Below are 27874 nucleotides of genomic sequence, written 5' to 3'. Positions count from 1 at the left end.
GTAAGTTTCGAAACAATGAAGGCCATTTTTAATTTCACAGACTAATTGTTTAAAAATAAAACATTTCACAAATCAAATAGTTGTTGTTTATTATTTTACAAGTGCATTTCGAATAATTTCGAGCTGTGACTCTACATTAAATTAATGATGATACTAGCGGTCCGCCCCGGCTTCGCCCGTGGTACATATTTACGTTTTCTCACCATAAGTACGATCCTTGTACTTCAAGGAATATTATAAAAAAAGAATTAACGAAATCGGTTCAGCCGTTTTCGAGTTATGCGCTTACCAACATATTTTGCGATTCATTTTTAATTTTTATATACATAGATAGTAAATGAAATAAAATATGAAAAAACACTACAACTTCACAAGTTTTCCATACTAACGACAAGTAACAGAAAAACTATGATTTCTTTACATAATTTTAAATACAAAGTAAAGTCTTTGTCATATCAATAACTGTCCATCCAATGGTTCTCAACATGTAAATATAATACTCGGAACCAAACGTTCACTGACAAATTTTCACCAGTTTCTTTTTATTGTCAAAAGATTACGTTCGATTTTTAAGGTGCAGTTGCTTCTAGGGTTCCGCCAAAAGCGATAAAAGACAAGGGGATTATTTATTTATTTTAACTAAGTACTATAAAGTTTGTTTCTAATATGTAAAGAATAAAACCGACACATACTTGGCCATTATTAGAAAAGATAGTCCATAAAAAGAAAATGGGTTACTAGTATGATATTATGTAACGATTGAAATAATAATCAAATAAAATGTGTAGCAGTTTTAAAGTTTGGTGTAAGATGAATGAATGATGACATATGAAGATAATAAGCAGGAATAAAGGTTCAAAGTACATAATTAATAAGTTTAATTCGTATTAATGCCAATCAACTACAGTACTACTTATTTTTCCCATAATACGACATATTAAGCCGAAGTCATCAAAATAGCATAGCAGTTAGTGACAAAAAATGCGATTTAGTAATAAAAAAAAATCGCACAAAATCTCTCCAGCCTTAACCCACTTATAGTTCAAATAAAAGAAAAAAAAATGAAAACAAATGCATGGTAAAAAACGCCCTTCGGCGCCGAAAGAGAAAAATTATTTCCCAACAATTTCCCAACATCGGACCTCTCTCACTAACACAAGGTCGGGGGTATCGCCGTCCCGCTCCCACAGTATGCAATACATCTCATGCAATAAGAGACCTTGATAAATTGCAAGTTTCGTGATAGATAAAATAATTGATATACGGGTCATTATTATTCAAGCATTACAATTCAACTTTTAAAAAAAAATAAAAAATCGATTAAGCACGTAGCCTTAAGTTAACGCAAAACTAGCGCCAATAAATATTCTAATTGTTATTTTTATTTCCATTTTGCTGTAAACCAAAGTTTGCGAAACCCTAGTTTAAGTACAACGGACGAACAATCTCAAAATTGTCATTACTCACATCCAACGCAATGCATTTGTTACAATCCCAACACAACACGTACGTTCAAATTGACAGCACCGGCCACTTACGAAAAGAAAAAAAAGTTAATTAAAAAAAAAGCTTAGCACAAACGTCAATGCAGCTGTCAAGTGTCAAAATTATGAAGTGTCAAAAGTTTATTTTTAATTTCGCTTTTTCGGTTCCAAATTTGAATTTCGGCGCGGGGCGGCCGCGCGCGCGCGTTCTGCAGCACTAACTGAATTTTGTAAGCGCAAGCGAATGGTCGAAGCAAGGCAGGACTGTGAAGGTACTAGGCATTTGAAGAGCAATGAAATACGATATAATGATTTGAATTTCGATTTACTTTTACTTTTTTTGTGAATATACACTAAAGAGCTAATTGAGCATCTTAAACAGGGCATTGGCAAACTTTCTTATCACTGAGGTGATAACGAAATTTCTTGAGTTCAATTTTGAGAAACTGTATCAGTGATCCATAGAGATTTATCTAAAATTGATGACCGTGAAATGTTTGTGTCTCTATAAAATAGGGCTAATAAGCTTCGATATCATAAATTACGTTCGAATTAAATGCAAGTAAAAATAAGTTAACTATGAACCCATATTCCCTTAGAAAATTTTTAAATAAGTATATAAAAAATGAAAATATCCTAAACTTTTTTCGTCCTTCAAATTACATTCGCTAATCAGTGACTATTGAAAAGCTTATTTGACTATTCTTAGAAAAGTAAACCTAGTATAACAGGTAACAGTAACCTATATTTCTTATCTAATCTGTTCAAAAACTAAACAAACTGGTATATCATCATTTGTATACTATGGCGCCGAAAACACGTAAATATTGAAGCAACAATAAAAAAGAAGCTACATAAAGACTACAAAAATAACACTAGCTCATTATTCCCTCAAAATAATTCTGTTAAAAAATTAAAACCATATGTAAAGGAAATAAGAAACAAAAATATATAACTATTATTACTATAAACTCGTAACTAATTCAATACACGATTAGAACAAATCAAGTTCTATTTCTGAAAGTCAAAACCATACTCGAAAAGTTTAAAGAAAATTTATTTATTTTCCATCTAGAACAGACAATCAAATCTATCTTTAAAAACGTATAATCAAACATACAGTTTCCTGTAAAATCTATAAAAATACCATAGCCAATACGTAATCATTTTTTACAATAAATATTTAAAAACACATATCAAAAAATCCCGCCAAAACAAAAACGACAACGCCCAAGCCATGCAAATATTAAAAAAAAACCATAAACAATATCTAAATTAAAAAAAAGCAAAATTCCCGCCCTAACTAGTGACAACTGACAGACACATGTAAATCGATCGAGTTCTATTTAAAACTTGAACCCTTTGCAAAAATGAACCCCTATTTTGACCCCTTAAATAACTGGTCATTGTGAACTCGTGAAGAAAACCGGGTCGGTCAGTGGGGTTAAGTTTTAAAACGAACCTGATTTTTTTACTTCAAAGGGATATCATATTGAACAATGTCTTTTTTGCTAAATATTCATGTACCTATATCATCATTCGTAATCTTTATGTTTATGAGGTAAGCTTTGTATTATGAATATTTTATATTTAACTAGCTTACCGCCCGCGGCTTCGCCCGCTTTGTCTAAAACCTAATAAATTATATACTAAAACCTTCCTCTTGAATCATTCTATCTATTAAAAAAAACCGCATCAAAATCCGTTGCGTAGTTTTAAAGATTTACGCATACAAAGGGACATAGGGAAATAGGGACAGAGAAAGCAACTTTGTTTTATACTATGTACCTAGTGAAGAACTAAAATACCAGCTTTAATCCATACTAATATTATAAATGCGAAAGTAACCCTGTCTGTCTGTCTGTTACTCAATCACGCCTTAACTACTGAACCAATTTGCATGAAATTTGGTATAGAGATATTTTGCTACCCGAGAAAGGACATAGGATAGGCTTTATCCCGGAAATCCTACGGGAACGGGTTTTTCTTTGAAAACGCGGGCGAAGCCGCGGGCGGAAAGCTAGTAAGATATACTCATGAAATTATTGTAATGTCACAGATCCTTGATAAGTACGTACTTTGAACTGAATCTGTCCTTAAGTTGGTCAAAATCAAGTATAAAGGAGTCGGTTACATACAAACATACAGGTAAATAAGTTAAATATACAATAGTTATATCAGTTATTGATTTATGTTTGTAAGCTCTATAGATATATTTAGTTCATACTTTTCAATAATACTTTTATAAATAACTAGCTTCCGCCCACGACTTTGTACGTGCATCCCCGTTTTTCCCCGTTCCCGCAAGAATTTCGGGAAATCCCTTCTTATAGCGGATGCCTACGTCCTAACATCTACCTGCATGCCAAATTTCAGCCCGATACGTCCAGTGGTTTGGGCTGTGCGTTGATAGATCACTATATCAGTCACCTTTGAGTTTTATATATATAGACTAGCGATCCGCCCTAACTTCGCCCGTGGTACATATATAGCCTATATTACTCAGGGATCATGTACATTGCAGTAATTCTTGAGATTTGCGCGTTCAAACAAACAAACTTTTCTGCTTTTGTATTATTTATAAAGCCAAAGCCAAAAACCTGACTATGTCAATTCTTAATAGTGTAGCTTTCTGTTAGTGAAAGAATTTTCATAATCAGATCAGTATTGCCGGATATTACCACCTACAAACATAGAAAGAAACTTTACCTGTTCATAGTACCTATCTATACTTACTAATATCATAAAGAGGAAAGGTTTGTAATTATGTATGTATGTATGGTTTTCACGCATATACTACTGGACCGATTTTAAAAATTCTTTCACCATTAGAAAGCTGCATCTTCACTGAGTAACAAAGGGTATATGCATTTTCAAAAAAATTAGAGATCCTGACCAAAAATGCAATAATGTAACCCAAGGTGTAAAAAATTGCTGCGGAATCTATTCCTTGAAGTACGAGGATGGTTCTTATGAAAAAAAAACGTAAACATGTAGGTACCACGGGCGAAGCCGGGGCGGACTGCTAGTAGATAATATAACTTTAACACTAACATAATATGTATTTGCCAATTAACGTAGTAACAATAGTTAATCACAACACTGTTAGTATTTATTAATACAAATAAATTAATATTAGTATTTATTAATTAGAATTCAGTAGAAAACCTACAAAATCAACACTACACGAAGAAAAAAATTCTTTCTATTAGAAAACAGGATTCTTATTTTATGCGTAATAGAGAATAATCGAGTTACTGACCTAGGACAAACCGCGGTAAAAATCTATAAGGAAAACCGCCTTATGACAAATCTAAAGAAAACCTTTATTACTGCCTATTTGAATTTTTAATTTTCAATGTCTTTGCTATAGAATAAAAGATTTATCTGTAGTATATCTAGTAATAAAAAAGTGGTTTAATTTTTTGTTTGTTTCGATTTAACTTAAAAACTACTCGACTAATCTAAAAAGGATTTTACAATTAGAAAGGTTTCTTTATCAAGTAACATAGACTACACGTTGTTTTTGATCTCGGGTAAAGCCAGTGTATGGACTAGTTAAATATTTAAACATTAAAATACGCATTCTTGAAGTTATTTTAGAATATTTAAACATATTTTTATTAGAATGTAAAAGTTATGTTTTCTAAAAACATGTACATATTTATGTTTTTAAGCTATTGCATAGCTTCTATCGCGGGCCTTGAGCGCGAGGACCGAATCGAGAAATTCCGTAACGAAAAAACCTCACGCTCCCCACTCCGACGGGCTCGGAGGTGTGGCTTGAAGGCATGCTATGCAATAGCTTTACCGCGGCAGTCCCCGAGTGCCACGTCTTTTTTTTTTGACAGAAAAGAAACATCATATTCGGTGTACCCATTCGCACATCCTGAGGTGACGAACCCAAAAAATACGGTCAAAATGAAAACCGCCTTTTTTTCGAAATCGATGAAAAAAACAACATTTTGTAAGATTTTTGGCGCCATTTTTTCGTACAGACGCAAGTTATTTGTTTTTTTCAATAATTACTCATTTTATAGACAGCCATCTGACCTAGTTTCATTATCACTGAAGAAACCTTATCACGGCCGGTTAATAACCGATAAGGGAATAAAACGTAAAAGATAAATCGGTACACATTTTTTGTGTGGCGTGTGATAAAAAAAATCAATATATATACAAATTTAACGGGTTTAAAACGCGATTTATTTGCGGTAAATTGAAGTTTTATTAAAATGTTCACATTTTTCCCATTTTCACATTTTTCCAAGGTGTAAGATTTGAAATTATGTTATAATATTTACTACTAGCTTCCGCCCGCGGCTTCGCCCGCGTTGTGTTGACAAAAGGTAGGTATGTTCTTTCTCAGGGTCTAAAGATTGGCTGTGCCAAAATTCCCCGCGTAACAGATAGACAGACAGAGTTACTTTCGCATTTCTAATATTAGTAGGGATGAATAATATAGAATTTCGAATAAATTATATTTACCGATTTATTTGAATTAGTTTGTTGCCTGTTTTCAATAATTACATTTTGAACTATTTTTTTTTCAGATATTCCTAGACATTGCAACGCCATCTAGTCGCCAACTTAGTAACGTGATAACATAATATTTCATAACAACAAATTGGTCTCACAAATACCCATTTCACTCATAATTAATCTTCTTATATATAAAAATGAATCGCAAAATGTGTTGGTAAGCGCATAACTCGAGAACGGCTGAACCGATTTCGATAATTCTTTTTTTATTATATTCCTTGAAGTACGAGGATGGTTCTTATGTAGAGAAAACGTAAACATGTACCACGGGCGAAGCCGGGGCGGACCGCTAGTCTTATATATAAAAATGGATCGCAAAATGTGTTGGTAAGCGCATAACTCGAGAACGGCTGAACCGATTTCGATAATTCTTTTTTTATTATATTCCTTGAAGTACGAGGATGGTTCTTATGTAGAGAAAACGTAAATATTATGTACCACGGGCGAAGCTGGGGCGGACCGCTAGTAATGAATATAATAATACAAAGCATGATAAAAATAAATATACACACAATTTGAAAATTTCAAAATATATAACTTTTGAAAAAAAGAAAATAAATACGAAGAATATTTGACGCAGGACTAAGCGAAAGAAGTCACAGGCAAAAGCTAGTATTCTATAATTCTGTAAAATATAAACAATTAAAAACTATACTATACAACGATAAAATCACTACTTTCAAAATACTGTTTACTGAACACAGAAAAATAGATTATTCATAAAAAAATACATAATTTATACTATAAAATACGAGGAAGCATGTATGTTTGTAACTCTTTCACTTCAAAACGGCTCATCTTTATAGATATAACTTTAACTGAAAGAGAGATTATACCCTGGATAACCTCATATTTTATTACTAGCTGTAACCTTCCTCGATAAATGGGCTATCTAACACCTAAAGAATCATTCAAATCGGACCAGTAGTTCCTGAGATTAGCGCGTTCAAACAATCTCTTCTGCTTTATAAATTAGTATAGATAATCCGGGTACCAAGCAAGAGTAATATGCTTACTTTAGTATTTTTTTTTTATAATTTAATAAAATAATTAAATTTTGCAATCACAACGTTATATAAAACCATAGTAACACGGGCTGATATCAAATTTCACTAACTTACAGGTTTTTACAAAAACCTTACTCAAGTTAATTAAAAATAATATATAGCTAAAACTATAGCATTTATTCTCTCTTTAGTAATATCCTCTTTATATAAAACTAGCGGTCCGCCCCGGCTTCGCCAGTGGTACATATTTCGCAATAAAAGGTAGCCTATGTTCTTTCTCACGGTCTAAAGATTATCTGTGCCAAATTTCATCAAAATCGGTCCAGTAGTTTATGCGTGAAAACCATACATATATACAAACCTTTCCTCTTTATAATATTAGTATAGATATCCTATTTGTGAACCAACATGTTTAATCTATACTGATATTATAAAGCTGAAGAGTTTGTTTGTTTGTTTGAACGCGCTAATCTCGGGAACTACTGGTCCGATTTGAAAAATTCTTTCGGTGTTAGATAGCCCATTCATCGAGGTAGGCTATATATCATCGCGCTACGACCAACAGGAGTGGAGCTACGCGGGTGAAACCGCGGAGCGCAGCTAGTTAAATATAAATATATTGCAATTAAATTAAAGTCTATAAAATGTTTCAAAATAATCAAAACAAATTATATTAGCCGAATAAATATCGTCTCTATCTTTTTATACATTTACTAGCTTTCCGCCCGCGGCTTCGCCCGCTTTGTCTAAAACATAATCAATTATATACTAAAACCTTCCTCTTGAATCACTCTATCTATTAAAAAAACCGCATCAAAATCCGTTGCGTAGTTTTAAAGATTTAAGCATACATAGGGACATAGGGACAGAGAAAGCGACTTTGTTTTGTACTATGTAGTGATTGTTTTACCCCCATTTTTAACTTACCTCCTTTTTACTCCGTTTAAGAGCAAATTTAAAAAGTTTTCTAATTCTAGTAGTTTGGACTTTGCATTGCTATGTTTATCTATAAATGTCTTCCTTTTTATATACTTAAAATGTAGGGTCAAACGAACATATGAAAATCACAATTTTCGAAATAACCTTATTATTCATTTAATTGCTTCACCAAAACCGTATATTTTATTTACATAATATATTACCTGTTTAATTATTTTTTAATTACCACGCCCGTAAATAATGCCTTACCTGAAACAAAATAAAATCATAAATTACAATATAATCAATTATATTATTAAATTTAATTAAACTAACTAAGTATACCCCGCGGTTTTACCCGCATTGCTCCGTCATTTAATATAGCCTAAAGCCTTCCTCGATGAATGGGCTATTTAACATCGAAAGAATTTTTCAAATCGGACCAGTAGTTCCTGGGATTAACGCATTCAAACAAGCAAACTCTTCAGCTTTATAATATACTAGCTCTCCGCCTGCGGCTTCGCCCGCGTTTTCAAAGAAAAACCCGCATAGTTCCCGTTCCTGTGGGATTTCCGGGATAAAACCTATCCTATGTGTTAATCCAAGTTACCCTCTATATGTGTGCTAAATTTCATTGTAATCGGTTCAGTAGTTTTTACGTGAAAGAGTAACAAACATCCATACATCCATACAAACTTTCGCCTTTATAATAGTATTAAGATATTAGATAGATTGATAATATCAAAATAATACTTTAAATTGCCTACACTAATTGGATAATTTAATTATTTTTAACCCTAAAATTCCCGTTTACAAAACATAGTTCAATATTTTATTAATATTGCAATTTTTTAATATCTGTGGCGTTAAATTACTGTCCAATAAACAATTATTTAACGTTTACTGTATCATCAATTTTAGTTTTTCGTACTGTAGCAAAATTTCGTATTTAACTATGATCTTATATATAAAATTCTCGTGTCACAATGTTAGTCTGCATACTCCTCCGAAACGGGTGGACCGATTCTCATGAAATTTTCTGTGCATATCGGGTAAGTCTGAGAATCGGCCAACATCTATTTTTCATATGTACCACGGGCGAAGCCGGGGCGGACCGCTAGTTTTTATATAAATCATTCTTTATGTTATTATTTAAATAGATATCACTATCACTACATTGTATAAAACAAAGTCGCTTTCTCTGCCCCTATGTCCCTTTGTATGCTTAAATCTTTAAAACTACGCAACGGATTTTGATGCGGTTTTTTTTAATAGATAGAGTGATTACAGATGAAGGTTTTAGTATATAATTTATTAGGTTTTAGACAAAGCGGGCGAAGCCGCGGGCGGTAAGCTAGTAAGTAATAATGTGTCATATAACGGATATCTTTTTAGCATGTAATAATCATATATCTTCGAAAGATCATTAAACCCAGTCATTACGAACAATTCAATACTTTCACATCAGTTAAAGACCTAACAAAGGTCTGAATGCACTAAAACAGGTTCCGAGCTAAGCCCTAACGGACACCCATCCCGGATCCGACCGCGCACAAAAATACATCATTTGAATCAGCTGACCCAAATATAGGTTACTAGCGGTAAAGATACGGTACTTAACGTTCACGCTACTCGCCAACAGATGGCGCTGTAACAAAATGGAAAAAGATTCAACTTTTTTCTTAATTTATCTATTAGGTGCTATTAGTTTATTGTATTCTAGCGCTTTCGATAGCAATATGGGTCAAAGATAAGGGCACTTCAATCATTGTATCTAATATATGTTTATCGTTTTGTATTGTTTATATCGAGAATGTATATTAGACGATTATTGCATGTCATTGTTGTAATGTGCTTGAGTGTACAGATTTTGTATAGAATAATATATCAAATCATAATATTGTTACACAGAACTAATAACACAAATAAGAAGAAATCAGGTCGTATTTGTTCTTAATATATATGTCATATTTTAACGTACTTTTTTGTTTCAGAGTATGCTGTGAATACAGTGGCGATGTGGATAATGAAAAAACAAGTTAATTTAATTATTACATGCTCATCGAATGCAAATATGTTTAGTTTCTTATAGTTATATATTATTTATTAATAAGTAATTTCTAAGTACATTTACAAAAATACATGTTAATTGCCTATTTGCGTTAGTGCAAGATTCTCCCAGTTTGTTCTAAAATAACACAGTACTTTAAAATTTATACGTCTTTATATTTTTGAAGTGAAACTTCTTTATCGGGGTTGGAAAAAATTTAGTGTAACATTTTTTCGTTACGCGTGACATTTTTCCGTTACGCGCCATCTTTTTCTTATCCGTACCACGCGTGATTCGTATTTCTGTAAAGTTGCATAAGTATAGTAAATTATTTTTTTGAAAAATAAAGTCTTAAACAAGTTTCACTTCTTACGTGTGTACACTAGTACATACGCACACTTTTTTTTATTCTAAGATTTATTGTTACCAGCAGTATATTTCAATAAAGCAAGAAACTATCCATTCAAGAACATTTATCATATTATTTATTCATTCATTCATTAACTTAACGACAATTTGTGCATTGAAAAACATCAACATCAAAATATACCCATTAAGGTTCATTCAGAAGTGAAGGTTCGTATAGAAGTACCGTTGCATTATTAGTACCGCCACTCGTCAATAGATGGCGTTTATTTTCAATTAGTCGTATGCATAATATTCGTAGTTGTCGATGCATTACCGAGTAATCTATTACTTGGGTCAACAGACTAACTGTAGTTGGTAATAATTAATGTTAGCTGAGTTGGTTCACGCTGTATTATGTGTTATTTGTATGAATATAGTGTTTAGGAATAGTAATGTATGTAATTTTAAATAAGTTGCGTTGTTCTGTGAAATCCTAAATAATACATAAGTTTCAACTTAAAAGATTATTTGAAACAGGAATTGATGTTCGAAATAACTATATTAATAAAGGACTGATTATACATTTAACAAATATACCTATTAAAATTTGATTTGAAAAGTAATTCAGATATAAAAAAAAATATATGTAAAAAGTAGGCATCTCTATAATATTATAATACTTATCTGGCCGTAAGTTCTTGAAATTTTACTGTGAAAGATACATATATTCAAGAGGGATTGCGAGGACCTACATAAATCGAAATAATACAAAAACAAAATGGCTGCCTCTTGTAAGTAAAATCTTCAATCTTTTTCTCTTTAAGCTATATCGAGTGGGGTTCCAAAGTGAAGAATTTTAAAAGGTATTTCATGGGTTTAAGGGGCGGTTTTATCGCCTGATAATGTCCCTGGTAACCTATTTGACACTTTTTGATGTTAATTTTCATACATTAATTGTCATCTGCTGGGTGGAACCGTTAAACAAAGAGAAGCAAGTACCTATAGTAATTCTAACTGACAGGTAAGTTTAACAGAAGAAAATATCAGGAGTTTGAAATTCATCCTTTAGCACGTTTTATTTTATTTTTATCTAGTTTTTAAGATATTTCTGTTAACATGGTTTGTTTAATTTGCTTTGCAATGCATAAACTCAAACTATTTTACCCATAAAATTCATTTAACAATATGTAATCACTACATACCTAGTAAAAAACGTCGCTTTCTCAGTCCCTATGTATGCTTAAATCTTTAAAACTACGCAACGGATTTTGATGCGGTTATTAATAGATAGAGTGATTCAAGAGGAAGGTTTTAGTACATAATTCTAGATATGTAGATTTTAGATAAAGCGGGCGAAGCCGCGGGCGGAAAGCTAGTACATAATATACTTGACATATTCTTTTTTGCCTGTTTTATGTGATTTATTCAACAATCAAGACAATCTATATATATATATATATATATATATAAAACTCAAAGGTGACTGATATAGTGATCTATCAACGCACAGCCCAAACCACTGGACGTATCGGGCTGAAATTTGGCATGCAAGTAGATGTTAGGACGTAGGCATCCGCTAAGAAAGGATTTCCCGAAATTCTTGCGGGAACGGGCAAAAACGGGGATGCACGTACAAAGTCGTGGGCGGAAGCTAGTATTAATATATTATTTGTTTCAGTTTACGTTCCAGAAAGCAGAATACCAAAAGGATGAGTATAGAGTATACTATACTCAAACTTATTAAATAAGTTTCTCCCCACATAAGCTTTTATCTTACTAGTTTATACGTAATTCCGCTTGACTGAATAGTTGTTGAGCCGGAAGGTGAATCCATACTAATATGTATTATAAATGCGAAACTGTCTGTTACTCAATCACGCTTAAACTACTGAACCAATTTGCATGAAATTTGGTATGGAGATATTTTGATACCCGAGAAAGGACATAGGCTACCTTTTATTGCGAAATAATAATATGTACCACAGGCGAAGCCGGGGTGGACCTCTAGTTTGTAAATAAACTGCTTTTGACATAAATTTACATAGCTATAATATATTTGACCGCCTTGGTACAGTGGTTGACGCTTGAGCGTAGAACCGAGGGGTCCTGGGTTCGATTCCCGGTGGAGACGAAGAAAAAAACATGTGTCGGTCTGGCAGGACACAGAAGGCTGACCTACTTGTCCCTAAATAAAATCGATCAGTGAAACAGATGTATGCATAATACATCTGCCCCTTACCCCACTTGGGGACATGGGACTTCACTTCTTATAATATACTAGCGGTCCGCCCCGGCTTCGCCCGTGGTACCTACATGTTTAAACTATCCTATCTCTCAAGTTGGATCGAACTGCACATGGTGTGCGAATTTTATTACAATCGGTTAAGTGGTTTAGGAGTCCATTGAGGACAAACATTGTGAGACGAGATTTATATATATTAAGATTTATCAGACTGTTGAAGAAAAGTTATGTATAAAAGCGTATATGTTATAACAAACTCATAGCCGGAAAACCCACTTTTGACTGTAAAACTAAAAACGTTTTTGACCAACGCCTTCTGACACTGATTTTTACAGGCAAATGTGTTTTTGACCGTCAATAAGTTTAAACGGTAACATATTAATGTCTGTATATTTATTTAGAACCTTTGTATCTAATGGTGCATTTACACATTCGATTTCGCTATTCGCTATTCGTCACTAGACCACGCGAACCACTATTCACACATTCGTCTTTCCTTTTAATAACATCCGATAAACCATTCTTAACACGAATACGCGAATCTCCTTTATTTATTTATCTTTGGGAAACAAAGAATACAGAGTTTCACATATAAGTCAAATTTCCATCATATAAAAAAACGAATAGCAACTGTGTAGTGATTACATATGCGTGTTCTTTAACCGCTTCGCTATTCGTACGAATGTGTAAATGCACCATTATGGTACCAATAGACTACTCACTAGTCACTACAGTACTACACCATAGATTTCGAGCAAAAATAATAACGCGATTGACATGCGGTCTTCTATTGAAAAAAATATCGTTTGGCTTCTTATAATTCTATTTTTGTTTTATTTTTATAATATTTTTTGCAGATATCTTGCATAGATACGCCTCCGAGGAAGGGATCGTGGGTTATATCGCATTCCTTCCGACCAAAAACCCACTGTGTTCCGTCGAGCCGCTTATGATGGGGCGACCCCAAGGCGACCCCATCAGCCTGATATTTCAACACTATTGAATAGACTGTTTGACTGTATTTACACACATACTTTTTTTGACCAATAGCTTCAATCAAATCATAAATGAATCCGAACCAGAATAATATAATCTACAAACTAATTGATAAAATAATTAAGCAACGTGTTATGCGTAGAAGGTAACGTATTTACATAAATGTGGTTCTGACAGATGTCAACATCGTATAGGCAGCTGTCACTCGCACTATGCTGTAGGGCAAATAGGTATAACGTTTTTTTCGATCTTTGTTGTGTCGGAGAAAACACGTGCCATTGAGATTTTTGTTAATTAACTTGTTGAGAACACTCTTTTTTAGTGTAAACTGGTAGTGATAACCAAATTTGTGATTGTCTCTATATATATATATTGGGGTAAGCGTTTATTTACTAACTTTCCTCACCCATCATGAATCCTGATCCTCCCGACCCTGGTAAACCTCCTGACATCCAGGGTGAGGTGATGGAAGCGGAGCACACAAGTAATAAGAGACAACGGTCAGAGCCATCCGTTGCTGATACAGATATGATCCCGTCTAAAAGACATGTTACAGTTAATAACTACGCGATCGCATCCTCTCAAAGTTCATATGTGGATCCCATTCTATCTAATCCCATTACATATTCCGACAATGACAGTGGTCCCTTTATTGTCTATGTGTCCCGTACAGAGGCCGATCCTGCGGCGGGTTTAACCATCAGACCGATCAAATTTGGATCTTTCCTTTACAACAATCGTGTAGCTAACATAGCCAAGGATGGAGTTAAAGCTATTGGGCGTAATAAAATTTCTGTAAAATTCAATACCGCTTGTGACGCAAATAATTTTATAAATTTCCCCCCTCTTAAAGATTCAAATTACCAAGCCTCCATTCCAACTTTTCACATCACTCGTATGGGTATTGTCAAAGGTGTCCCTACGGAGTGGTCTATGGAAGAATTTATCAGCCATGTGGATTTCCCAGGTGGAAGAGGCAAAATATTGAAAGCCAGACGGCTTAATAAAAAAATTAGAATAGATGGTGTTACTTCATGGTCACCATCTCAAACCGTTGTTTTGACCTTTCAGGGCCAAGTTCGCCCAGACAGAATTTACTGCCTTTTTAATTCCATGCCAGTAGAGGTATACCAATACCCTACAGTTCAATGCTATAAATGCTGTCGGTTTGGACATGTACGCGATCAATGCCGCTCCAAGGAACGCTGTTTCAAATGTTCACAGGCCCACTTGGGTGACTCTTGTCCAACTCTAGAATCTAATGCAACATGCCTTCACTGTACTGGTAAGCATTATGCAACCGATAAGAAATGCCCTGAGCAATCCAGACAAAAGGCCATTAAGCAATTAATGGCATCCGAAGGGATATCATTTGAGGAGGCTTCTAAAGTCATCCCATCAACACGTAGGTCCTACGCTGAGAATACCCAGATTCAGAATACATTATCTGTGAACTCCCAAAGCCTCCCCTCTTCCCAATTTAACCCTCCTATCCAATCAACTCCTAATATTTCATATAGAAAAACTGTCACTCAGACCCCACGTTCCCGCGCCCCTCTTGGTAAGTCTTATGATAAGGCTGTACATCAATCCATCATCCGTGAACCCTCCTCCTCCCTTTCCAATGGTTGTGCTTTCCCTAATACAGGCTCTTCTCCTCCTTTTGATGAACATCTTCTTAATATGTGTTTGTCATTTATAGAAACTTTACTCTCTTACCCCCACCAGTTACCGTCCAACGTTGCCCAAAGACTATCCCGCTTCACATCAATTCTTAATTATGGATCTAGTGTTTCTACAATGGAACGCTCAGAGTATCCGTCCCAAGAAGCATGAGATTTCCGATTTGATAACCAATCATAAACCTCTGGTTCTTGCTATCTCAGAGACATGGTTATTGCCCGGTTCTCGCTTTAGGGTTCCAGGGTATTCCTGTCTTAGAGATGACAGAGCTGATGGTTATGCTGGCTGCGCTCTGATCTTGAATAACAGTATTTCCTTCTCACACATTTCACTTCCCCACCATGGCTGTAACTTTAATGCAGTTGCAGCTAGAGTTGCTAATATTTCCGTCTTATGTGTTTATATCCCTCATCCCCATTCTAGTTTTATTCCTGAGCTTTCCCTAATCATCTCCTCTCTCCCTCCTCCGATCCTTATTATGGGTGACTTTAACGGGCACCATACTTCTTGGGGTTCGTACATGTGCGACTCCTTTGGATACCTTTTGGTTGACCTCTTTGAAGATCTGAATATGTGTATTATTAACGATTGTCTACCTACACGGAGAGTCTCCCCAGTACAAAACCCTAACACTGTAGTGGACTTAACTATTTGTTCTTCCATTTTAGCTCCTTCCTTTTCATGTTCTACACTTTCCTCTACCCATGGCAGTGATCATTTTCCAATTCTCATCTCCTGCTCCCGCATAGTCCATGTTCCCACTAGAACATTTCCACCTTTGCTCAAATTTAAATTAGGTAATGCTGACTGGGAGAAATTTACTAACTCCCTTGAGTCCAAAATAAGTAACCTCCCAAATGCATCTCTTGAGAATTGTCTGGAATGTTATTCCCTTTTCGTCAACTGTCTCGATGCCACTGCTTCCGAATCCTTTCCGTTGAAATCCTATTCCACATCGTCTATTAAGAAGCTATCTCCTCCCTGGTGGGATCAAGAGTGTACTAACGTGGTTAAAGAGCGTAAAGAAGCCGAATTAAATTATAATTCCATTATGTCGAATGAGAACTTTATTCATTATAAGAAAGTTGCAGCACGCGCTAAACGGCTGCTATCTAAAAAGAAGAAAGAGGGCTGGATTCGATTCTGTGAGAACTTATCTCCCAAAACACCACCATCACTGATGTGGAATAGTATTCGGCGTTTCCGTGGAGCTTTAAATGATAAAAATAGAATATCCAACAATTCAGATATTTGGATTGATGATTTTATTGACAAACTATCCCCACCATTTGTTCCCTCTTTTGACCATTTTCCTTGTCCTCCCCATAATATAGTATCGCACGACAGTATGGATTGCCCTTTCACCTTGCAAGAACTTATTACGGTTCTTGACGGCTTAAAAGACTCATCCCCTGGGGTTGATGGTATACCATATTCTTTTCTTTGCAAATCTGGCGATCAGACTAAATCTTATTTTCTAAATTTAATTAATATCTTCTTTTTACACGCTATCATGCCCGATTCTTGGAAAACACAGCTTATTATCCCTATTCCTAAACCCGGCAAGGATCCTCTTAGCCCCAATTCCTATAGACCAATCGCACTGTCTTCTACCTTAGCCAAAATCTCTGAACACCTTATTAAAAATCGCCTGGAGTGGCTTGTCGAAAATAGGGGCCTCCTATCTAGTTCTCAATTTGGCTTTAGAAAAGGCTTAAGTGTGCTGGATAGTCTTAGTATTTTAACCACTGACATACGCTCCTCTTTTCACAACAAACAGTACCTAGTGGGTGTATTTTTGGATGTAGTTTCAGCGTACGATAATGTTCTTCTTCCAGTGCTCAGACAGAAAATGTTACAGCTGAGTTTGCCTGAGAGGATGATACATTTCATCTTCAACTTATTAATGTTGAGGACAATACAGGTGCGCTCTTCTAAAGATACATCTACTAGACTTATATTCAAGGGACTCCCTCAGGGTTCCGTTTTGAGTCCATTACTATATTCTATCTACACCTGGGATTTGGATAAAGCTATCCCATCTTATTGTAGTGTTTTGCAATACGCAGATGATATAGCGCTATATGCTTCGTCAGAGAATATGGATGTGATTACCTTCAGACTTAACAGTGCTTTAGCTTATCTGGAGAATTGGATGAACGATCACGGCTTGTCACTATCGCCCGGCAAAAGCAATGTAGTTGTGTTCACAAAAAAACGTTTGATACCACAGCCAGTTATACTACTTGAAAACTCCTCAATCCCGGTAGTCAACAAGATTAAATTTCTAGGGGTGGTGCTTGACCAAAAGTTGAATGGTATGGCTCACACTAACTACATTTCTCAAAAGTGCGAGAAGGGTATCAATGTTTTACGCTCCTTATCTGGTGTTTGGTGGGGATCACATCCATATTGTCAAAAACTAGTATATAATGCTATCATTCGGAGTCATTTGGATTATGCGTCGTTCATATTAGAACCTTGTAATAAGACAGCTATAGTAAAATTGGATAGAATTCAATACAAATGTCTGCGAATCATTATAGGGGCTATGAAGTCTACCCCAGTCAATGCCCTCCAGGTGGAATGTGTTGACCCTCCCTTACCTCTCCGCCGGCAATATCTGGCAGACAAATATTTCTTTCGGCTAATTCAATTATCTTCCCATCCCCTTCTCCCTAAAATCCGTAATCTCCTTCACATGCTCACCTTAAATAATCTCCGTCGTCCATCTGATTTTCCATGCCTACTTAAAAGCCTTATTAAATTTAATCGCCTCCCGGATCCAACATGCCAATTTAGTATCCATCCTTTATATTCAACTCCGTTTCATGCTTTAGTTTTTAACCCCAACCTTAGTTTGAGTTGTGGTATTCAAAAATATGCTCCCGATTCTAATGTTGCTTTTAATTTTATGGTTGCCTCTCACTGGCGTGGTTATAATCTTTTTTTCACGGATGCATCAAAAGTGGCAAAACATCTTGCTGTAGGGGTTGCTGTATGGCACCATAATTCTAACACTATTTTACAATTTAAATGTCCCCCTCAATCCTCTGTTTTCACAGGTGAAGCCACGGCTATCCTGGAGGCTCTGAATTTTATCAACTCTCATAATCTCCAAAATTCTGTAATCTTTTCAGACTCTCTCAGCTGCCTTCAGACTATTACTTCTAACCCTTTCCGTTCTAAGTCTAAATTTCCTATTATCTTTCTTATTAAATCCACACTTTATGACTGTTTCAGGAAAGGACTTCAAGTAGATCTAGTACACATTCCTAGCCATTCTGGTATTATAGGCAATGAGAAAGCTGACGTTTTGGCTAAATCAGCCATCCAACATGGTACTCTCGAACATTACTACAATTATGCCCATGATCTCTCTTCTCTTTCTAAGGATCGTTTGGATTATACATGGAACAGTCAGTGGAAAAATTCTACTAAAGGGAAATTTTATAGAGATATTCAACCCTCAATTCCATGTAAGCCCTGGTTCTTCCGTTTCCCTAATATAGACAAGCCTACTGTTTCCACCATTTGCCGCCTCCGTTTAGGTCACAATACCACTCCTACCCATTTATTTAAAATTCATGTCCGTGATCATTCTATCTGTGAGTGTGGTATAGACGAGGGAAGTTACGATCATTTATTCTTTGTTTGCCCAAAGCTTCGTATCTCACTTCTGGATATCCTCCCCCCAGATGTTCCCCTCCCTACTAATTTTAAGTGTTTACTTTGTCTTGTCCCTACCTCATTTGTCAATATCCTATCAAAATTTATCAATTTTAACAATCTAAAATTTTGAACCCCATCCAAGTACCTATATCTATTTTATGTTATGCTTTTGTGATGTGTTGTGTTGTCTATAACTAATATTTGTTCTTTGTCAGGTTATACAGCTCCATGTAAGAAATCTATGAGTAAACAAAACTGAACCATCTCAATCGTGATTTTTCCTTAGCACAGAGTATGCTTAACATGAGCATTAACTTAAACTGACCATCCGATCAAAACTTGACATTGGCAGAATCCGTCCTCACTGGGATCGGGAGTTGCCATTTGCTAAAAAGAAGAAGAAGAAATAGGTATAACGACTATAGGTACAAGGCAACGAAATATTAGAGGTAATATTCGATTAACTAATAGACTAGGAAAGTTATTACGATTTATGTATTAACTAGATTTCCGCCCGCGGCTTCGCCCGCGTTTTCAAAGGAAAGCATAGTTCCCGTTCCCGTGGGATTTCCGGGATAAAACCTATCCTATGTGTTAATCCAAGTTACCCTCTATATGTGTGCTAAATTTCATTGTAATCGGTTCAGTAGTTTTTACGTGAAAGAGTAACAAACATCCATACATCCATACATCTTTACAAACTTTCGCCTTTATAATATAATATTAAGATTTCAAATCATTAAACACATTAAGATCATAGGTCATTCGAAATATACAATTTACTTTGATCCTTGAAATCCTTTTTGCAATTAAATAATTATATACAACTTTCTTAACTGAGCTTATTAATTCGTTTAAATTGTTAATTTATGACGACAGCAATATAAGGTAAGGTAAAGAAAGCACTCACTGTGAGCTTTGCACCGAACAGAGCGTCGAGCATTCGCACGAACGTAAATGCTCGAGATAAAGCTCGAACTGCTCTATTAGTCTAGTCACTAGTGTATACGCACCCGAAAAATTATAAAATAAATAAAATAAAAATAAAATAACATTTATTTGCCAAAAACATGGTACAGAGAGGTGTGAAGAGATAATTGTTCAGCATGTTTCGCTTTGTATAAAGCATGCAAATATATGCGTAAAACAGATAGGTACTAGATCTAATACACTACACATGCATATTATACAATCGAATTAGCAATTATCATTTAAGGTCAAAAAATTCTTTTAGGCTATAAAAACAATTAATAATCAGCCATTTCTTTAACTTATTTTTAAACACATTCAATGTATGGTTTCTTATGCATTTAGGAACATGGTTAAAAATTTTAATAAGCATAATAGGTCCACTTTTAGAGAAAAGCGCAGTTTTACAACGAGGCATAATTAGTTTGTCAGGATCTCGAGAGGGAACAATACTCACGTCAGCCGCTTTTGTGAAATATTGGGGGTGTTTTTTAACAAAGACACAACACTCCAGTATGTACATAGAGGTCAGTGTCAGAATATTTAATTTTCGGAATAGTGGGCGACAGCTTTCTAGCGGCCCAACCCCGCAAATAGCTCTTATACATTTTTTTTGTGCCAAGAATGCTCTATTCATACTTGTTGAATTGCCCCATAATATAAGTCCGTATCTTAGTATAGATGACACATAGCCATGGTATGCGGTAAGAGCAATTTTTTCTGAACTTATGGTCCTTAAACGGCGTAAGGCGAACACAAATTTGTTTATACGCGAACAGAGATGATTAATATGTGATTTCCAATTACAATTGCTGTCCAATATAATGCCTAAAAATTTTATTTCATCAACTTCTTCCAATATAATGTCTTTATAAATTAAATTAATGTCACATTTTCTTTGTTTGTAATTATGGAACTGCATTACTTTCGTCTTTGCTAAGTTAGCCGTCAAGTTGTTTATTTCTAACCAGTCAATTATTCTATTCAATGTCAATTTTAAATTATGATTACATGTCAAATCCGAAGTTACATTAGGTATAGTCACAGAAATGTCATCAGCATAAAGGGTACATTTGTAGTTAGTTACGTTTGGTAAGTCGTTAATATAGAGTAAGAAGAGAAGCGGTCCAAGCACGCTTCCCTGAGGTACACCTGGACTGTTGAGTCTGGAGGTTGATCGTATAGTTTTTACTTCTGGACCAGCACCACTACATGCAATCTCGACACATTGCATACGATTGATGAGATAGGATTTTATCCAATTTAATGAGGGACCTCTTATTCCATACATATCACACTTATTTAGAAGGATACTATGGTTAACACAATCAAATGCTCTACTCATATCAAAAAATATGACCGTTGCGCTAGTACCACTATCAATATTTTCTAGAACGCTCTGTATAAGCTGGTATGCTGCTAGTGTTGTGGACTTTCCTTTTTGAAAACCGTTTTGTTCATGTTTTAGTATCGAGAATTTATTTAAATAATCTATTAGTCTTTTATGCATTATTTTTTCGAATATTTTAGAAATTATTGGAATAAGTGTTATAGGTCTATAATTATTAATGTCATTTTTATCGCCTTTTTTGTGAATCGGTTTTACAATTGAGTATTTCAGTCTATCCGGAAAAATACCTTCATCAAATGATAGATTAATCAAGTATGTCAATACATTAGCAATAAGATTAATACATAATTTAATAATAAAAACACATATCTCGTCATATCCCACTGAATTTGTATTTTTTAACGAGTTAACTACTTGAATAGTTTCAGTCTCGGTACAGGGGAAAAGAAACATAGTCGCTTCTCTGGGCTCGATGCCTAGTTTGCAGCTTGCTTCTGGGGATACATGCTTAGTGTAGTATTCTTTAAATGAATTTGCAATATGTTCCGGTTTCGTAAGCGTTATAGAGCCAGAGTTAATACATTCTAGGTAATTATGAATTTTTATTTCTTCTACTTTGTCACTTATAATATTCCAAGTAGCTTTGCATATATTGTTCGCTTTACTAAGGTAAGAACAGTTTTGATTCATTTGGGAGTTCTTAATACATTTTTTGAGCAACTTATCATATTTTTTAAAAGTTACATAACATTTAATATTACTAGCTTTTCGCGTAGTCAAAGGAAAGGAGAATGGGCATTTTACTATGGAAGTTGGGCCTGAATACTTGAGTTGGACCAATACACATGAGATATTAATTTTATAATAGATCATAACACATACATAACGGGAAAAATATATATAAAAAAATAATCAACCGGGTTTTTGTACAGTCACATCAAGTTTTATTACTTTGTGTATAATATTTTTTGCAATTAATAACTGTTGCAAGACAATGACAATATCTTTATGTTACTCCTATTCACTTTCACTTACAAAGACGTACTAATCTGAAGCCTTCTAATAACCAAAATAATTTGGAAAATCCAAAAGTGCACGCCTCATAATTTTTTTTTAATAAATATTTATTAATTATTATATTTGTTTATTTAATAACAATTAAACCACATCGAATCAGACCCTGAAAAATGAAAGGGTTCTATTCCTGAGCATACTCAAGCGTAAGAGAAAAAAAAAACTCGATTAGTAAAGTATTTCGGTCGCTATCGTGTTAACAAGAAAAAGGATCCGCACATACAGACACACGGACGTCCAAATACAGAACTTTTTTCAACTGTTTTTTAACTAGTTTAAATAACAAAAATGACATCAAAAATATCATGAACGTTAAAAATAGTGTTTTTTCTTAATATGTGTGTGTATGTATTATCTTACAAGTGCAATGTATGATACATAAAGACATTTTAAGTTTGAAAAATCAGATGTTTTGCGCGAAGTGACAGTAGTACCCACCTCAACGCTTCGCTTATGAGGCGTGCAATACACTAATATTATGTTTTGTAACAGGTACCTATACCATTTTTATTATAATTCAACGTAGTTAGACGTTTTTTATGGTTAAACTCAGTCACTCCAGTGACATTTAGGTTTATATTTACTTCACTAGAATTAAAAACACCGTTATTGTGCGCAAAATAAATAAAACTTTTTGCCTTGACTGTACAAGAACCCGGTCGATTTATTTTTTTATTTTATTTTTTTCGGAAGGTATGTGTAATGATCTATCACAAAAACAATATTTCGTGTGTATTGGTCTTAGCCCAAGTTTCAGGCCCAATTTGCCCATTCTCCTTTCTATTAAAGGAGTTGTTTCGCCGCCGTAAACATAATATGTCACCGTCTAGCCTCCAGACAAAATAATATTATAAAATGCGTTACGACGAGAAAGAAGTAAAACAATATAGTAAGGATATTTTCAATATTCAATTATTTTATTAATTAAAAGATCTGGTAACAACGAATTACGATTTATTGGCTTTTATCGATCGAGGTTATATTAAGGTAAATAATAATAATTTTAATTACAGAATAGCCTGAAAACTAATTGCTCTAGTTTAAGGTCCATATTTTTAATAGTTATTATTTTCAACCAAGAGGATAATCCAACAAACCAAAATTCATTCAGCCGTTCTTTAGTTACAAATGGTGTGTCTAACACGACTTTTTTATACATAGAAGACTATATTTCCGCCCCCGGCTTCGCTCGCGTTTTCATAGAAAAACCCGCATAAGTAGTTCCCGTTCCTATGGGATTTCCGGAATAAAAAGTAGCCGATGTATTATTCTGAGTCTTCAGCTACTTACATACCAAATTTCATTGTAATCGTTTTAATAGTATTTGCGTGAAAAAGTAACAAACATCCATCCATCTGTCCACCTTCACATACTTTCGCATTTATAATATACTAGCTTTCCACCCGCAGCTTCGCCCGCGCAGTCAAAGAAAAACCCGCATAGTTCCCGTTCCCGTGGGATTTCCGGGATAAAACCTACCCTATTTATCGGGATAAAAAGTAGCCTATGTCCTTTCTCGGATATCAAAATATCTCCATACCAAATTTCATGCAAATTGGTTCAATATAGTTAAGGCGTGATTGAGTAACAGACAGACAGACAGAGTTACTTTCGCATTTATAATATTAGTATGGACTAGCTTACCGCCTATGGCTTCACCCACTTTGTCTAAAACCTAATAAATTACATACTAAAAACTTCTAATAAACCTATTAAACCGCATCAAAATCCGTTGCGTAGTTTTAAAGATTGAAGCATACAAAGGGACTTAGGGACATGGAAAGCGACTTTGTTTTATACTATGTAGTGAATTAGGATAATATGTAATATTATATAGATAAGTAGCTTTCCACTTATGGCTTTTCTCGCGTGCACTTAACGTAAATGCGGAATATACATACATATTTTCAACCCCTATTTCTCTTAAATTTCCACGACAAAAAGGTATTTCTTTTATTTTCACAAAAGTTAGTTTTTTTTTAATTTCTAGCAAATGACCCTGTCTGTACATCCTATACTAATATTATAATCCATACTAATATTATAAATGCGAAAGTAACTCTGTCTGTCTGTCTGTTACTCAATCACGCCTAAACTACTGAACCAATTTGCATGAAATTTGGTATGGAGATATTTTGATACCCGAGAAAAGACATAGGCTACCTTTTATTGCAAAATATGTACCACGGGCGAAGCCGGGGCGGACCTCTAGTATAATTTATAAATGCGAAAGTTTGCGAGAATGGATGTATGTTTGTTACTCTTTCATGAAAAAACTACTGGACAGATTTGGTTGAAAGTTTACAGTAATATAGATTTTAGATTATACATCAGAAGAACACATGAGCTATAGAAATATTTGATTTTACACGCGGGTTCGTCCGCGGCTGAAACCGCGCGGCGCAGCTGGTGAAGATATAAAAGAAAAGATATTTTTATAGGTTTTTAAGAACCCAAGAAAATCCAAAACAATATTTAATATAATTTTTGTATATTTGTTCTTAGTTATCTTAACAACAACTGTACCGATTTTTACGAAAAACGGTGAAACAACTGAAACAATTTCACAAGGAAGAATACGCAGCCATAGGAAAGATCGATAACCGCTATTCTTGTGATTTGAAGGTAACGATAAACTCAAATTTTCAAGTATTTTCCTTATTAGAAGTTTATTTTTCTTATCGTATTATATACGGCTTCTTTTTAAAACAGTGTTATAATCATAAGAATTGATTATCATCATAAGAATGGTAAGAACATTATTTTATTATAATTAAAATTTAAGTGTCAATTTATTACTGAGAACCAAAAACTACACGTTATAGGCATTTCTTTTGTTCTTGCAAATGATAGAAACAATATTACATACAGAAAACCGCGGGTGTCTGCCAGCAGGCATATATTGATTTTAATCCGCAGTACAATGCAGGTAATACTAATGTTTATCCGTATAATTTCAACTCGATTGAATCTATAGTATTTGTGCTTTTAAAAACAATAAACATAATATCATTTTACATTCTCTAATCCATAAGATTTAGTGGATAAGCATCTTAAATATTCATTTATGGAAACCTATGTTTATTCTTTCAATCAACTCTAAAAGTTAAAAATCTTCTTTTCCTCGAAATTCCTTGATAAAAACGTAAAACGTAAACTTCGCACCACTCAATAGATATAGATACGATATAATATTGCTTTGTAGTTAAGTTACTATCTTTGATTTAATCGACTAATGCTTTGTGTATTATAAAAAATTAGAAACACGCAAAACGTAACCGAAGTACCATCCTTAACAATACGCTATAGTGCCGCATTATACTTAAGTTACTATTTTTGATTCAACCCACTAATGCTTTGTGTATAACATTTAGTGTAAATACTTTTATCAGGTAAAACCGCGGTGTATAACTAGCTAGTTTACCTGACGCAGTAGTGCTAGCCGCAGTCGTTATCGACAGGGTGCTAGTCGAGGCGCTGTCATTTGACGTATTCGCTGCATTTGTCATCTCCACGATCCTGTCCACTGCTATCCTGTTCCCTGGCAGTATCCCCGAACTTTCTGCTGGTTGGGGCTCCTCTTCAGGTTCCTCTCTACGCGGGCTCAGCGTGGTCTGACTCAAGTCATTCGCAACTATAACGTTGACAGTCGTCAGGGACTCCATATCTGATTCGCCCTGGACTTGCGAGTTGTCGATGTATACAGCGGCGGAACGCGCGCCCAGAGTCTCCATGACGCTTTCAGCTAAGGAGCGAGTTGATAGCTCGTCCATGTCGATGTCCTGCTTGATGTCAATGATGATCTGGTGCCGCTTGCCGCCGCCGCTCGGGCTCTGCACTTGATGCACGCTCACCTGCGCGTCGCTCCCCTGCGCGACGTGCTGAATCACGTGCGTCAACCCCTCCAGATTATTGCCCGCCATTATAATCAGCCTTATCGGAACTATAAATACACTAAACTAATGAACACTGGTATCACACGGGAGCACTCGTCTTATTTTGGTCACCTACTGCACTGCGCGCAGTTGCAGGGGAAGTAGGTCAGGGGTCGACATCCTCCTAATATTTTTTAGACGTAGATTTGTGCGTGGCTTAACATCTCCTGGCAGTGATAGTTACGACAGGCACTCGGTGTCACATGGGTAGGCGGTCGAGTCGCTACTGTTTTGTTTTCCTACAACTTAGGCATATTGACACAGTGTCCTATATTTAGGCTAGGTCCGCGGACGCGGCCGTCGCACGCTCGTAGCCACTGTGAGGCCTACGAGCCGTAGCGCTACGCCGCGCAGCCTGCTACGCGCGTAGCTCACTTCCGCGTATTGATCTCACGATATCTGGTAGGGGTGGCATTTTTGTGTTTGTTTTCTTTGTTATTGTAATCATAGCGTAGTGATTATAAAACTAATGTGTATTATAATATTATAACGTTATTGTTTTTCTTATCAGCATTGTTATATAAATAGATGTAAATTTTGTACTTAAATTACATTGGACTGAAGTACAGAGCATTTAGATTCCGAATATAATATAACTTGTTTCGTAGATATTATCATTATAAATTAAATATCAAAGAGAAGCATAAATAAATGGTCTCTATCTAAACTACAAACCGATTTTTATTTTTTAAACCGAATTTCCTCCACAGATATCACACTGATATTATACATTATACCTACTCATACCCAACTAAACTAGGGTCGCTCACACTGCTTTTCTTCAAATATCCCGAGACATATCCCTGCTAACTGGCCTCCTTTACACCCATCAATTTTCGCGGACACGTGCATACGCATGCGCACATTCACCACTATATCCATCTCATTCTCTCACCATTCACTATCTCCCTCCAACGACTTCGATCGTTCAGCAATGACGAAAAAGCATATAATCAAATTTATGTAGGGTCCTAGTGTATTATCTAAGTACAGTGCGCAGAAAATATGGCCTTGGTCTACTTTTGAAATAAATTATTATTTTGTACTAGTGTATTACAATAGGGAAGGTTATAGGTAGCTAAATCATAGAGCTAGAAGCAAGAATACTTAAGAATACTTTACGTGTTTAAGACAAACAGTCATAATTAAAAAAAGTGTAGACCTGTATTCTATGTTTATATGTATTCCTTTTAGGGCCAATTTTTCTATCCATGGTTAAAACTTATCCGCCCAATAAAGTATTACACGATAATATTAAAATGTCACCCGTAAACTGTCAAAGACGGGCAATGAATACATTTTTGAAATGGTAGTTACGTTATTCGACGAATAAGTATTAACCAAGGATTGAAAAATCAGCCCTTAATACTGTAACTGTATTCAATGTCTCTAAATGTAATATTTGTGCATTCTGAATATATATTCAACTGCAAATGCAAGTAAGTTGATGTGTAAGTGGTGTGTAAGTAGTCTGAAGTGTAGTTTCTATTACATCAAAATTGTTTCTAAAATGTAATACATTTGACATAAAATATTATTTAAATATATAAATAGGTTAAGCATTTCAACATCAACCTGTTTTGCTGACCGTACATCATTACGC

At 34.9% G+C, this 27874-nt stretch overlaps 2 protein-coding genes and 1 long non-coding RNA gene across 6 annotated transcripts in view; 2 read left to right on the top strand and 1 right to left on the bottom strand.

Annotated features, from left to right (window-relative positions):
* Hr3 (nuclear hormone receptor 3 ROR-beta) overlaps positions 1–27874 on the bottom strand; it is a 126528-nt gene that overhangs the window by 89386 nt on the left and 9268 nt on the right. For 2 of the 4 annotated variants that reach the window (XM_089712219.1, XM_089712221.1), the window contains exon 1: positions 1468–1694. The exons of 1 other annotated variant lie outside the window; for it this stretch is intronic. Coding sequence is in view for 1 of the 3 variants with exons in the window: in XM_089712221.1 (XP_089568347.1) it covers positions 1468–1483 (16 nt within the window). In the remaining 2 variants the exon portion in view is untranslated. Of the gene's footprint in view, positions 1–1467; positions 1696–27874 lie in introns of those variants that run through there. One more of the 4 variants, XM_089712218.1, reaches the window with a different exon arrangement.
* On the top strand, positions 13820–19349 carry LOC149476338 (uncharacterized). Its single transcript, XR_016317894.1, has 2 exons — positions 13820–13964; positions 18514–19349. It is a non-coding gene; the product is annotated as an uncharacterized LOC149476338 (long non-coding RNA).
* On the top strand, positions 13960–15423 carry LOC149476339 (uncharacterized). Its single transcript, XM_089712008.1, has one exon. The coding sequence runs from the start codon at positions 13999–14001 to the stop codon at positions 15421–15423; it is 1425 nt and encodes a 474-aa protein (XP_089568134.1). The 5' UTR covers positions 13960–13998.

The sequence above is a fragment of the Colias philodice genome, chromosome 28 (assembly GCF_061535455.1).
Source record: "Colias philodice isolate Cphi_HAF_F1 chromosome 28, ilColPhil1 Martin Lab GWU primary, whole genome shotgun sequence".
NCBI lineage: Eukaryota > Metazoa > Arthropoda > Insecta > Lepidoptera > Pieridae > Colias > Colias philodice.
The sequence above is the reverse complement of the archived record's forward strand: the minus strand, read 5'-3'. Positions and strand labels throughout refer to the sequence as shown.